Raw genomic sequence first — 12,633 nt, 5'->3', positions numbered from 1 at the left:
CCGCCCACTCGGTGCCTGGACCCGGCCGCGTGGGTCGGCCGCGGGCGAGGGGCGTGCACGGCGGCCAGGGGCTGTGCGGACCCGAGGGCCCCGCCGGAACGCCTCGCCCGCGGTAGCGGAAAGCGGGGCGTGGAGTGTGGAGTTGTGGCCACGGTCGGGGACGGGACACGCGTCCCGTGGAGTTTGGGTGGACGCAGAGGCGTCCGCTGTTTGCGCAGAGCTGGCGGCTGCGGGTCTGCCAGGTGGTGGAACGGAGTCGGGGGAGGGGTGGGCCGGGCGTGGTGGGCGCGAAGGTCCGGCCGCGCGGCGCTGGCGGCGCGGGCCGTCAGGTGTGTCTCCTCTGTCGTGCAAAGTGTGCAGGCGCAGCCTGTGGCTTGGTGAGCAGCTCCTCCCTGCAAGGCCTGATGCCCACGCGCGGCCGAGCTGTCAGAGTGCGTGTAGCACGGTGGGCTTCAGGCGTGCCCGCCTCCCCCCACCCCACCCCGCCTCTGAACTTTCCTTCTTCGTGATGGGGGACGAGCCCCCAGGTGGGCCACCCAGCCCCAAAGCAGAGTCCCCTCTGATCCGGGTTCCGTCTGAAATGCTCCGTTGACTTGACCCCAGGTCTGGAAACCAGGTGCAGCACGTGGGTGCCAGCAGGGGAACTGTGAGCCAGCGCGCGGGCTGCACGACCTGCCCCCCGACGCCCACAGAATCCCACCCAGAAACGGGGGACTTCCCACCCCCGCTCCCCGTCCTGCTGGAAAGTTCCTGGCGCCCGGCCTCCTCCCCGGCTCGCACAGGGCGGCCCTCGCGTCCCCTCCGGCTCTCGCCCGGCCCGAGCGGTGACTGAGGTTTCCCTCTCCCCTGCCGAAAGCTCGGCCACGCCGGCCGCTCGCTCCGCAGGCCCTGCCCCGGGTGAAGCGCTTCCGCAGCCAACTCTTCCCGTTCCTCCAGAGGATCTCGGGGGACGGCACAGCCAGGCGGGAGGGGGGAGAGGGGGCGGGAAGGCGAGCTCGATTCTCAGCTGTCAGCAAAGGCGGCATTGATCTGCTGAGCGCCAGTGGGGGAGGGAGGCAGGCAGAGCCGCGGGCGCGCAGGGAGGGGGCTTGAGGGCCTAGGGTTCCCCAAGCTGGGCTTGGCAACCTGCGCACACCCCTTCACCCTTTCCCTCTGCATAGTAGGGTGAGCCTTCTGGGGTCTGACCTGAATCTCTCCTAACGCTTCTGGCTCCAGGTGCTCCCAGGGCCAGAGAAAGAGGCCTTCTGGCAGGTTGTGCCTCACCCTCATGGGTAACTGGGGAGGGTGGCCCAGCTACGGATGCAGTGAACCCGCTGGGTTAACCCATCCTTTCCTTATGAGCTGAAGCTAGCACCCTCTGGATATGTGGCACCGCTCTCCCAGATTCTGGGCCTCATCAATCAGGGTTCATGGGACTGAGGTCTGGGGACTTGAATGGTGGAAAGGAAAGCAGTTGCAAGGGATCTGGGGGTGTCTCGTGGGGTCTTTTGAAGCTCTTCTTCTATGCCAGAAATGGCATTTGAACCCAGGTTGCCCTTGTTGAACACCCAGAATATCTGAAATTGAGTCTGTTCTGGGAAATATGACCCTCAAGCTCAGCATCACCTCTGAACCCCACACCTCCCCTCCCATTTGGGGGACTGCAAAAGTCCCTTCCTCTCCTTGTGAGGAACCCTCACTGTGGGCAATTGGTCTCTCATCATCTTTACCAAATCCAGCTCCAAATCACCCTACCAAAGGCAGCAGGAGGAGGAAAGAGACTGTGGTTGCAGCTAGAGGGATAGAAGTTAGATCTCAGGAAGGACTTTTATGGGGCACAGAGGCCTGTTTCTCCTGCAGGTGTATGTGTAACGGAGGGTCAGGCCCACTCCTTTATAAAGTGGAGACACATGGAACTCTTCCTAAGCAGTGAGGGGGTGGGGAAGATGGTTCTAGGAAGCTGTAAGCAAAGTATGGTGCATGTGTTTGTGTGCGTGTGTGCGTGTGTGTGTGTGTGTGTGTGTGTGTGGAGAAGCAATGGAGAAAGTCTGGTTCTGAGAGGACAGGCAGCCACGTGTGGGGCTGCCTTCCTACCCCCACCCAGATTCCCAAGACATGACTGGGAGAATGGACTTTCCCTACCACAGCCTTTAGTGACAGACACTTTTCTGAGCATACAGCTGTCTCAGGCTTTCTCAGTCATCCTCTCTGCTGGAGGGAGAGGGGTAGGAGGGGGCGCTATAGTTTCCCACCTTCCTCTGTCCCTTTTTCCCACCTTTTCCCTTCACCCCACCCCAGCAGCTTTCTTCCCACTCCCAGCCCCAACTTCTCTAGGTAACACTGCCAAAATGTCCCTGCCTGGCCCAAACTCACTCACTGTCCCACCTGGGCAAGTCCCTTCCTGGGTCTGGGTTTCAGTTTCCCCATCTATACAACAAGAAGGGGGCAGGGCTCCAGGATCTCTTGTAATTCATCACTGTCACCATCATCCATCAATGGAGCAAGTATTGATTGAGGAGAAGGGTGGGGATGGAGAGAGCTCCCACTTGCAGGGCACCGACTGTGTACCAGGCCCTGCCCCTCCTGGGACCTACAGCAGCCCTTTGCACACAAAAAACACTGAGGCTGAGAGATATGGGGACTCACCTAAGGATACACAGCCAGCAGGTGACCCTAGAACTGTCTATGTCTTGTCCTGTCCCCTGGTTGGCCTACCTGCTGTGTATGGGGCCCTGTGATCAGTGCTATGGGCTGATGGCCCAATCCTTGTTCTCTAGGACTCACTCCTACCAGAGGTAGAGACTCCCAGGTCTGAGAGTGTTGAGATCTGCAAGTGGCTGGAACCAGGGGCCAGGTTTAAGCCTGTCACTGACTCCCAGTGTGACCTTAGGTCAACCAAGGGCTTTCTTGGAGTGGGAAGGAGTGGTTTAAGTCAGTGGTTTTCAGACTCTATTAGGAATCCTTTTTACAGACAGAATCATAGGTAACACCTCAACGTGTAAACAGCATTCAATCAGTTTCTCTGGTTAAATTGGGGTGAGCGGGGCAGGGTTCCACCCACTAGACTTCCTCTTCCTCTTCTTACAGCTCTTAGGGTTGCTAGAGGTCAGGCGAGGGAGACATCATGGGCAATGGCAGAGGGAGCCTTCCTGGGGATAGAGGCAGGGAGAGCTTGGAGGGGCACAGAGTACAACTAAAACTGCCTGCAGTTCCCATTGACGATGCTAAATGCTAAGCCTCATGCAGGGGGCTTTATCTGCATTTTCTATTTCACCATCCCAACAACTCTGTGAGGTAATACTGTTCACACCCCACTTTACAGGCAAGAAGGCTGAGGCTCAGTGAGGAGACCTGTCTAGCACAGCTCTTTACCCTGTGCTACGATGTGTGTGGCATGGGCAGGTGGGGTGTGGGGATGGGGAGGGTGTTATAGAGCACGGGGGAGAAAGAGTGAGCTTGGCAAAGGGGACATAGCAGGTCTCGAATGCTAGGCTGAAGGGTCCAGTTTGACCTGATAGGAACCAGGGAGCTTGGCCAGGGCCTGAGCTTCGGCATGCGACCGAGGCTGGGGCTCTATAGGAGAGAGCTCAGTGGAGTGGAGGGGGAGGTACTGGCCCCCAGGGAGGTTGGCAGTGCCAGGGTCAGAAAAAGCACTGAACTACAAGTCATGGCTGGATTTCCTGGCTCTATCTTTGGACTAGCTGGTGAACTTGGACAAGTCATTCTACCTCTGCCCCATCTTCCCTGGCTGACAGGAGGACCGAAAGCAATAATGCATGGAAAAGTAATGATCATGCTGGGAGCTGTACGAATGTGAACCAGTGACCTTACTGTTCTTCCGGGATGTGTTCGGTGGAGAGGGGAGATGCAGTGAGAATTCCTGTCCTCCAGCTCTTCTCAGTCCGAGGAGGGGATTAGAGTGGAGAGTGTTCACGGAGTGATGGCATCACATGCATTATTTACCTCTAGGGCTCCACCCCCACCGAGAGCAGCAGGAGGAGGTATGAAAGATCAGGCCTGCTTCCTTTTCTCAATGAGGCCTGAAAGGACAAACGGATTAGGCCACCCAGCAGGTGAGAGGTCCTGGAAGGGAACCTGGAAGTTTCTTTCCCCCTAGATCTGGACTTGCCACTGAGCTCTCCCCAGTCTAGACTACACAGGCCTGCTGGGCCAGTCAGGTCTGAGCCACAGGAAGTGGGGAGGAAGCGGTGTTGCTGAGCTCAACGAAAGTGAACCCCCATTGATCTTCAGGGCTGGAGGGTGGCCCACAAAGAGGAGACATTGAGGGAGAAGGGGGTGTGGAAACGAAGGTCAAAGCCATCTCTTCTTGTGCTGCTCCTCCTCTGCCTTCAGGGTTCTTCCTCTTTGATCCCAACTCCTGGAAGACCATGCAGAAAGGTAACAATACTGCAGTCCTGCTGGAAGGATTTTCTGAGTTGCTGAGAGTGCAATGGACCAAAGCTCCCCTGCTCCCCACTCCCCTGGTGGGAGGAACTTGGATGAGGACTCCAGGTGAGAGAATGTGAGTAGGAAGGGCTGCAGATTGAGTGGCAGGGAAGAAGTTTCAGAAAAGGGATAAGACTTGGTAAAGGAGATAGAGGTTCAGAGAAGAGAACTGGGGCTCAGTGACAGGGTCAGGATCAAACACTTATTGATCAAACACTTATTGAAGTCCCTTCTCCTTAATATAATAAATATATAAGATAAATGCTGGATAATTAAAAACAGCATCTCCACACTCAAACACAAGAATGAGAAACCTCTAAGGGCCAGGTATAAGAGGGATTCCAGTGGTGAGCCATACTTGAAGCTCTACTTCCGAGGAGGGATTCAACATTCCAGAGAAATGGGAAGTATATTTGCAAACCCCAACAGTGACATAGTAGGCTCCCTGCTTAGAGGGGGATCTGGGAAAGTGCTGTCTGCCATAAACAGGACTAAAATAGCTTTGCTTGGCTTTGTGTAGAAAGAGTACCCATGTGAATATGATACCTCAAGCCTGTCCACATGGGGTGTGGACTCAGGACTTGATATTCACACCATGAAAAAAATCCCAAGTCAATACAGTAATATAACAGCAAGCTTGAGGCTGGTGCACTTCCATAAGAAGATAAAGGAATAGCATTTATAATACCAGAACAGAAAGATATCAAACAGGGACATGTAGCAGACATGACAAAAACTAGAAATTTTAGAAATGAAAACAAAAGTCACTGACATTAAACAAAAAAATCAGATGGGTTAATAGAGTAGATAGAGCTGAAGAGAGAATTAGTGAAATAGAAGCTAAACCAGAAGAAATCCAGAACAAATCAAAGAACAAGAGATTAAACATATGAAAGAAAAGAGGCATAAAAGATTGAATGAAAAAGTCAAGCATACGTATTATTAGTTCCAGGAAAAGATACTGGAAAGAGTGACTAAGCTCCTTTCAGAAATAAGATGTGAATTTCAAGATTTCAAAGGCCCATAGACTGCCTAATAAGAGATCTTTAAAAACAAAACAAAAATACATCGGCACCTTGTAGCCAAAGTGTAGAACATCAAGGATAAAAAGGAAATTCTAAAAGCCATCAGAGAGAAAAGATAGCTTATCTACAAAGGTCCAATAATTGAAATGACAGTAAGCATCTCATCAGCAACAACAGATGCCAAAAGACAATGGAATAGTATCTTCAGAATGCTGAGGACAAATAATTGTGGACCTAGAATTCCATACATTGCCAAACCATCATCTAAATACAAAGCAAAATAAAGACATTTTGACACATACAAGATCTTAGAAAGCTGCTGTCCCACAGACCTTCACTGTGAAAGAGGCACAGTGGCTTGGGGGAGCGGCAGGGAGCTGGAGAGGTGATGGGGCTTAGTGGAGGGCCAGGGCTGCAGGGTGAGGCTAGGTTCTGTTTTGGACCTCTCCTCAGCACCAGCCAGCCAGAGGAGCCCAGCCCGGCCTGGCCCAGCTGGAGTTCAGCTGGAGTTCAGCCAGCCTTGCTGTACTCCTATCCCCTCTTCTTCGGCTGTGGTAGTGGCCCAGCACACAAGCTAGGGGGTAACGCTGCCAGCCTGGCTCAGGGGGTCTTGAGGCCACTGAAGTTGCTCATGTGACCAGGCACTTGACCTCAACTCTAGAGTCCTCTCCTCCTGGGAGGTCAGATGCCACCTTACAGAGGCCTATGGATAGCTGGAGAGGTAGGGCAAAGGCTAGGTCCCTACCCAGGAGTTGGGGGTGGGGGGTGAGGGTTCTCATTCTCTGTAGGAAAAAGAATCATAAACAGTGGAGACAAGACCAATGGGGCTGAGCAAGTGGGGACAGATTTCTTGCAGCATCTGGCTCTACTCAATCAGCTAGTACCCTTGGGTAATTTAACTTCTTTGAGCCTCAGTTTCTCACTTAGAAAATGGAGAGAATACCTACCTAATGAGGATGGGAAGATGAAATGAGATCATCCATTTAGGTACCAAGCTTTAGATATATTATCCTTCACAGAAATTTCTTAAAAGAATCATCTCCATCTAATATCTCTCTAGCATTTTATCAGTGTTCACTAAAAATTTGTTAACAAGAAAAAAGTAACAGTGAGAGCACAGGTGGGACGTATGCGGTGTTGAAGGCTGTCTGTGAGGAAGGGTTCATGTTCATTTATTTACTCTTCAGTTACTGTTATTCTTTTGGTGCCAGGCCCTATGCTATGCTGGGCTCAGGAGGCGCAGAGATGACCTTCAGCTGGAGGAGAGCCATAGGTCAGGAAGACAACCCAAACCAGAAAATACTAACAGAGTGACAGGGGTCTCTTCAGGGCCTAACTTGCCTTGTGCTTGTGTCCATCTCTCCCACCTCTACCTCCAACCCAACATAAGCTCCATGGCAGCATAAACCTCCCCTGGCTTGTTTCCATCTGTCTGACAATGTCCAAAACAATGTCTGACACACAGAAAGTGCCAAAGAAATATTTGCTGAATGACTGTGTATTTGAGCACTAATAATAGAGACTGTAGAAGTTGCTAGGGGAGCATCGAAGAGGTCTTTGCTAACTCTGCTCCAGGAATTAGAGGTTTCTCAGCAAGGGCCATTAAATCGTGCCTTGATGGATGTATAGGAGATCAATAAGTGGAAAAGGACATTCCAGGCATTGGGGCCAGTACATTCTGAAAACATGGGAGTAAGTTCAGGGGCCAGTGGGTAATTGAGTGTGGCAGGAGCATACAGGTGCAGGAGAGGAGAGTGGAAAGTCACAAAGCTGAGGACAAAGGGCCTTGAATGAACTTAGAACTCAGAAAGTCCTTATTAAAATCTAACCACCTACCCTGATGTAATATTCTGGAGAGGGTAGTGTTTCCAGCCCTCACTGTTGCCCTAGGAAGGCCCCTCCCTTCAAAAGTTAAGGGTCTTATCAGGAGGGGCCAAGGAGCTAGTACCCATTGCGAAAAGGGGCAGTCATACCCCATAGTTCCTAGAACGGTCTCAAGTTGGATGAGTGTGAGACATGGCATCTCTCAGAAACTTGGGTGAGTGCTACATGCTGCCCCCTTGTGGCCTCAGCAGAATGAGCAGCAAGGAAGCCAGCCAGGTGGTCGGTTGGTAATCCCAGGGGCCTCCAGTCTCCGGCATCAGCCCCCAAGAAAGTTATCCCAACCACCAGCTGTCCACAGACCAGATCCAATTGCTTCCTTTATCCCACGTATACTCAGTGCGTTTAGGGATGCCGAGAAAAAGGAGTCAATTCACATTTAGTAAAGCTTGTCTCTCTCTCTCTCTCTCTCTCTCTCTCTCTCTCTCTCTCTCTCTCGCTCTCGCTCTCTCTCTCACACACACACACACACACACGCACACACACAAAATCTTCGGCCAGAAAGCAGCTGTGTATGCACAGGGGATCAGGAAACCTATGTTTTGGTTTCAGCTCCACCCCTATTCATGGAGTGACCTTGGAAAAGTCACTGCACTGCGATAGGCCTCCCAAGTCTCTATCTGCAACACAGGGATCAGGATCCCTCTTCCTGTCTCCCCTGCAGGGTCACTGTGAAGATCATCCGGAGGACAAATGCTGCAAGTGCTAGGAAAATTGTTTAAAGAGTGCTCCGGATGTAAGGGGATCGTGCTGGGTATTAGATAGGGGCTGTCTTGGGCTGCACTGAAGTGTTTGTTTACACCCAGATGGGCCCTGCTGGCGGGGAAAATTTAAAGGGAACGTGCTCAGCAAGGAAGCTGCTTGCCAATCACAACTGATCGAACAACCCCAAGTAAGAATGGAAGTCTATGATGGGGACCCATTGACTGGCCTGCATTTCCAATTATGCTTGGGTTTTCAGGAATGAGTCAAAGAGCAGGAAGGTGGGACAGTTCAGTGGCTTCAACATGGTGGGCCAGCCAGAAAATGAAAACAGCTGAGCTGCTTTCTGCCTTTTCTCTGAGGCCAGGACCCCCTGTGTGTACTTGACTTTACTCTCCCTCTGGCACTCTCTCCATTCATGGTTGCTATCAGTGAATACTTGCATATGTTTGGGTACAGCATGGTGGGAAAGGGGTGACCCCTTGAGAGAAAAGTCAAGCTAGAACGAAGATAACTAGATACAGGAAGAGTAGGGGCACTGAACTTGGGAGTCAGATGTCTGTAGGGCTGCCCAAGACTTACGTATGGGGGAAAGACTGACTTCTCATGGTGACAGTATCTGCTTCACCTACCCTGATGACCCTGGAGAGGTATCATGTATCTCAAACCTTAAAACTATAAAATCTTTGCTTTTGCAAAATAATGTTTTTCTTCCTTTTATGGTGTAAATCTTACCTGGTTCTGGCCCTTTTTTGCTTTGGTGGCCCAGAAGCCCAGGATGAAGTGTGAAGCCTAATTCTAACAATGATGTAGGTCTTTACAGCCAGAATATTTCCTGTTTTCTATGATTTTGATTTCCTACTCAATTACATTCTCCCTAATCAGAATGTCATATTTTATTTCATTGTGTATGTCTTGAATGCAAGCCATCCGAGTTTGTGTGTGTGTGTGTAATAAGGTGAAGTACTCTTTGGTAAGTGACTGAAAATAAAACATGTCCAGGTTGATAGCAAGGGATAGTTGGTAAGGGAGTTATAAGGGCATCAAGATCAAATCTGAAATAATCTAATATATATATATATATTTTAATATATCTTTATTGATTTCAGAGAGAGGACAAGAGAGGGAGAGAGAGAGAGAAACATCAATGATGAGAGAGTCATTGATCGAGCCCACAATCCGGGCATGTGCCCTGACCAGGAATCAAACCCCGATCGCCTGGATCCTAGGTCGACGCTCAACCACTGAGCCACGCCCGGCCGGGCTGAAATAATCTAATATTAAAGACTCTTCCCCATCCCTACCTCACACCTTGACAGTCCCAGAAAATGGAGTTGCCCAAGGTTTTACGACATACTAGTGTCAGAGAAGAAATTAATACCTACTTTTCCTGGCATCCAGTTCTCTGATCTTCCCAGACAATGGGCCTCATTCTAGTTGAAAGAATGGCATGGTGAAGGGAAGGAAGAGAGCTCACCATTGGCCACTATGGTCAATGAAGTAGAACGCTTTTTATTCCTGTTTCAATTAAAATACAGGCCCTCTTGAGACCTGCTGGTTGACAAGGGGCTTGGGCTGCCCTCTATAGCAGGTGCTATTGGGTATGGCGACAGCAGGCAACTCAAAGTGCCAACCTGTGCCAAGGCAGGAGAGGAAAGATTTACCCAGCTCCTAGTTTGAAGGATGGAGCTTTCTCCTTGACGTATGCTCTCCCTTGACCCTCAACCAAACAGGACACAACTGAATCTAGCTCATGGTGGTAGCCCAGGAAGGTGGGGAGGGACCTGAAGAGCAAATAGGTCCTGCTGAAGTTCATTTTTATTTTACTTTATTTTTTAATTTATGTTTAAATGTCTTTATTGGCTTCAGAGAGAGAGGAAGAGAGAGGGGGAGAGAGAGAAAGAAACATCAGTGATGAGAGACTCACTGATTGGCTGCCTCCTGCAAGCCCCCTACTGGGGATCGAGCCCACAATCCGGGCATGTGCCCTGACTGGGAATCGAACCACAATCTCCTGGATCATAAGTCAATGCTCAAGTACTAAGCTGTGTCAGTTGGGCTGAAGTTCATTTTTAAAATCAATTGAAGACCTCAGTTTGAATCAGATATGTAATGTAAGTTTCCCTTAGCCTTTTTTCAAAAGGGTGCCCTCATTCAGACACCCAACCTGAGGGTAAACAAACCTTCCCAAGACAAGTGGCTCCATGAATGCTTCCAGATACAGAACTCAGACTTTGAATTGTCTAAAATGAGTTTATTGCATGTCATGCAGTTTGAAGTCCATGCAGCAAGAGACTAGCACAATTTTTTAATGCATTTTAAAAATAAAATAAAAATGTGTGTATGGGAGGTAAATGCACAAAGTTCTAGTCTCCTAGGGTCCCTGGGAGAGTAGGGTTTGGGAATGAAACCATCCACTCTCCATGGTGAATGAGTTCATCTCTTAAATGCAAGGAATGTTTCCATGGCCTCTGGATGCAAATACAGAGCTCTGGGAAAGAGCAGGGACAAGGAGAGAAGACCACTAATGAAAAAGAAGCTACACACATTCACCTAGTTTAATCTGAGGACAGAAAAAGGTGGAAAATCCTGGGGGCAGCAGCTGTTCCAAGAGTCAGGAGATAACATACACCTATTAGGAGATTTGCTCCTAAAAAGAAGTGGAGGTAAAACCCAAAAAAAACCCCCAAAAGAAGTATTTCTTCAACCACACTCTTCAAGAAAATGCCATAAATATGTATTTAATATTTTCATTTCATAGCACTGGACACATAGCTCAACATACTGAAATATTGATTCCTTGGAGAAAAAAATGGAAAAAAGGAAATAAAAAATATTGCATCTTTCTGTTGGAGAATCTCGGCCCCCAGGTGTGGGGCGAAGCGCACCAGTGTCCTAGCCTGCAGGAGGCGCTGAGGTCGGCGGGGTCCTCTGGGGAAGGACGCTGTGCCCACTGCCTGGGGCTGTATGGCAAAAATTGTGTTGGGTGTCCTTGGCCTTGCCAGCTCAGGCCCTCAGTCTCCGGTCACCTGGGGGGCCTGCCCGTCGGAGGGCTGGTTAGCTGACTGGATGAACATGGGCTGGGCGAGGTCCTGGCCGGCAGGCATGGTGACTTGCTGGATCTGGTAGAGCTGCTGCGAGGGGTGGAGAGGAGAGAGTGAGGTCACCCCTGGGAGAGGGGCATGCAGCTCCCTATGGGCCTCGAGTTGGTTGGGGGCCCCAGATACTTCAACCACCACCCACTGCAAGGCGTCAGAGGGAGGAGGGGATGTGGAGCTCTGCTGGGGTTGGGAGCAGCAGACACAGGAGGCACCAGCACGGTGTGAGGGTGTGTGTGTAGTGGGCGGGGAAGAGGTGCAGGGAGTTGCATTTCCTGTGGCTTTCACTTCTCTGGGCTCTGCCTCTCCCGTTAGCTCAGAGCCTCGAGCTTGCTGCACGCTGTTCCTCTGTGACAAACACAAGCAATTCGAACCACTGTACTAGCAGCTTGGAAGTCAGCATTTCCCCAACTCTCAGTAATCCTCACTGGCAGGGGCAGTAGGATTACCCCCTCTCGTCCTTTCCTTAGAATATCTGGCTAAGCTGAACCTGCACTTTCTACACAGGGCCCTGCTGAGGAGGGCGCTTGGAATTAAACACTTCCTACAGCCAAGACCCATGAGGGGTGAAGCAGATGCTCACATAGCCACTTTGGAAGGTTAAGGCCAACTGGATATTTGGTTTCTCAGGTGTCCCCAAAAGAAACCAAAAGCCAAGACCCCTGCCACAGGAGCCCTGGTATGTAAGCCTAGCACCTGGTGCTGGCAGAAGCCAGAGGTGGGTGATGCAGCTCCTCTCCCTCTGGGCAGCAGAGAACACAATCTTGGGCATTTCATCCTGTCATGTCCTCAGGGGTATCTGGGACCATAGTCATAGTATGAGGGGAAAGGTCGAGGGAAAAGTAAGATTCTTTCCTCGCACGGGTTTAGAATTACTGAATTCCAGGCACTGAGAGAGGTTGAGAGGTCACATGTTCTCTGCATTTCAAATAATCCACACCATTAAAAGGCAGCAGAGAAAAACCAGTCTTAGAGAGGGAAAGAGGAGACCTGTGTTCCAGTCCTGGTTCTGCAATGAACAGCTGGTGAGCATGGACAAGGCATTTCCCATTTCTAGGGCTGTTTACTCATCTGCAAAATGGGGATTTGAGCTATGTAATGTCTACAAATCTAAAGGACAGGTACCCTGTTTTAAAGACTGTACTTGTTTTAACAATTTCTGTCCACTCATTGTTAACAGAAAATGGGACAGCTGCCCTAACCATCCAAACCCATAGATGTCATCCACTAACCCCCACCCCCCAACTCCTTGCCCTCTGCCCCTGCCCAGGCTGGGTGTCCTACCTGTCCATCTGTGAACTGGCTGAACTGCTGTTGTCCTTGCTGGACCTCTGTCTGTGTGATCTGCAGGAATCAAGATGGCAGAGTAGGCAGGTCAGCTGCAGGGTCTGGTCCACCAGCCCACCACCCAGGAGAGGGTCATGAAGATCAAATGAGATAATGCACATAAAGTGCCCAGAATAAGGCCTGGCATAGAACAGGTGCTTGACGAGTAGCAGAAA

General features: G+C 50.6%; 1 protein-coding gene across 16 annotated transcripts in view; it reads right to left on the bottom strand.

Moving 5' to 3' along the window:
* Positions 1 to 10,272: 10,272 nt before the first annotated feature.
* The window catches only part of NFYC (nuclear transcription factor Y subunit gamma), a 63,144-nt gene continuing 60,783 nt past the window's right edge, over positions 10,273 to 12,633 (bottom strand). For 8 of the 16 annotated variants that reach the window (XM_081145060.1, XM_081145063.1, XM_081145062.1 and 5 more), the window contains 2 exons: positions 12,416 to 12,475; positions 10,273 to 11,167 (listed from right to left, as the gene is read on the bottom strand). In XM_081145060.1, the coding sequence (XP_081001186.1) occupies positions 11,048 to 11,167; positions 12,416 to 12,475 (180 nt within the window). In that variant the 3' untranslated portion in view covers positions 10,273 to 11,047. Of the gene's footprint in view, positions 11,480 to 12,415; positions 12,476 to 12,633 lie in introns of all 16 variants that reach the window. The other 8 variants (XM_081145067.1, XM_081145070.1, XM_081145069.1 and 5 more) reach the window with 1 other exon arrangement.

Source organism: Miniopterus schreibersii, assembly GCF_964146895.1.
Source record: "Miniopterus schreibersii genome assembly, chromosome: 8".
Lineage (NCBI taxonomy): Eukaryota > Metazoa > Chordata > Mammalia > Chiroptera > Miniopteridae > Miniopterus > Miniopterus schreibersii.
The sequence above is the reverse complement of the archived record's forward strand: the minus strand, read 5'-3'. Positions and strand labels throughout refer to the sequence as shown.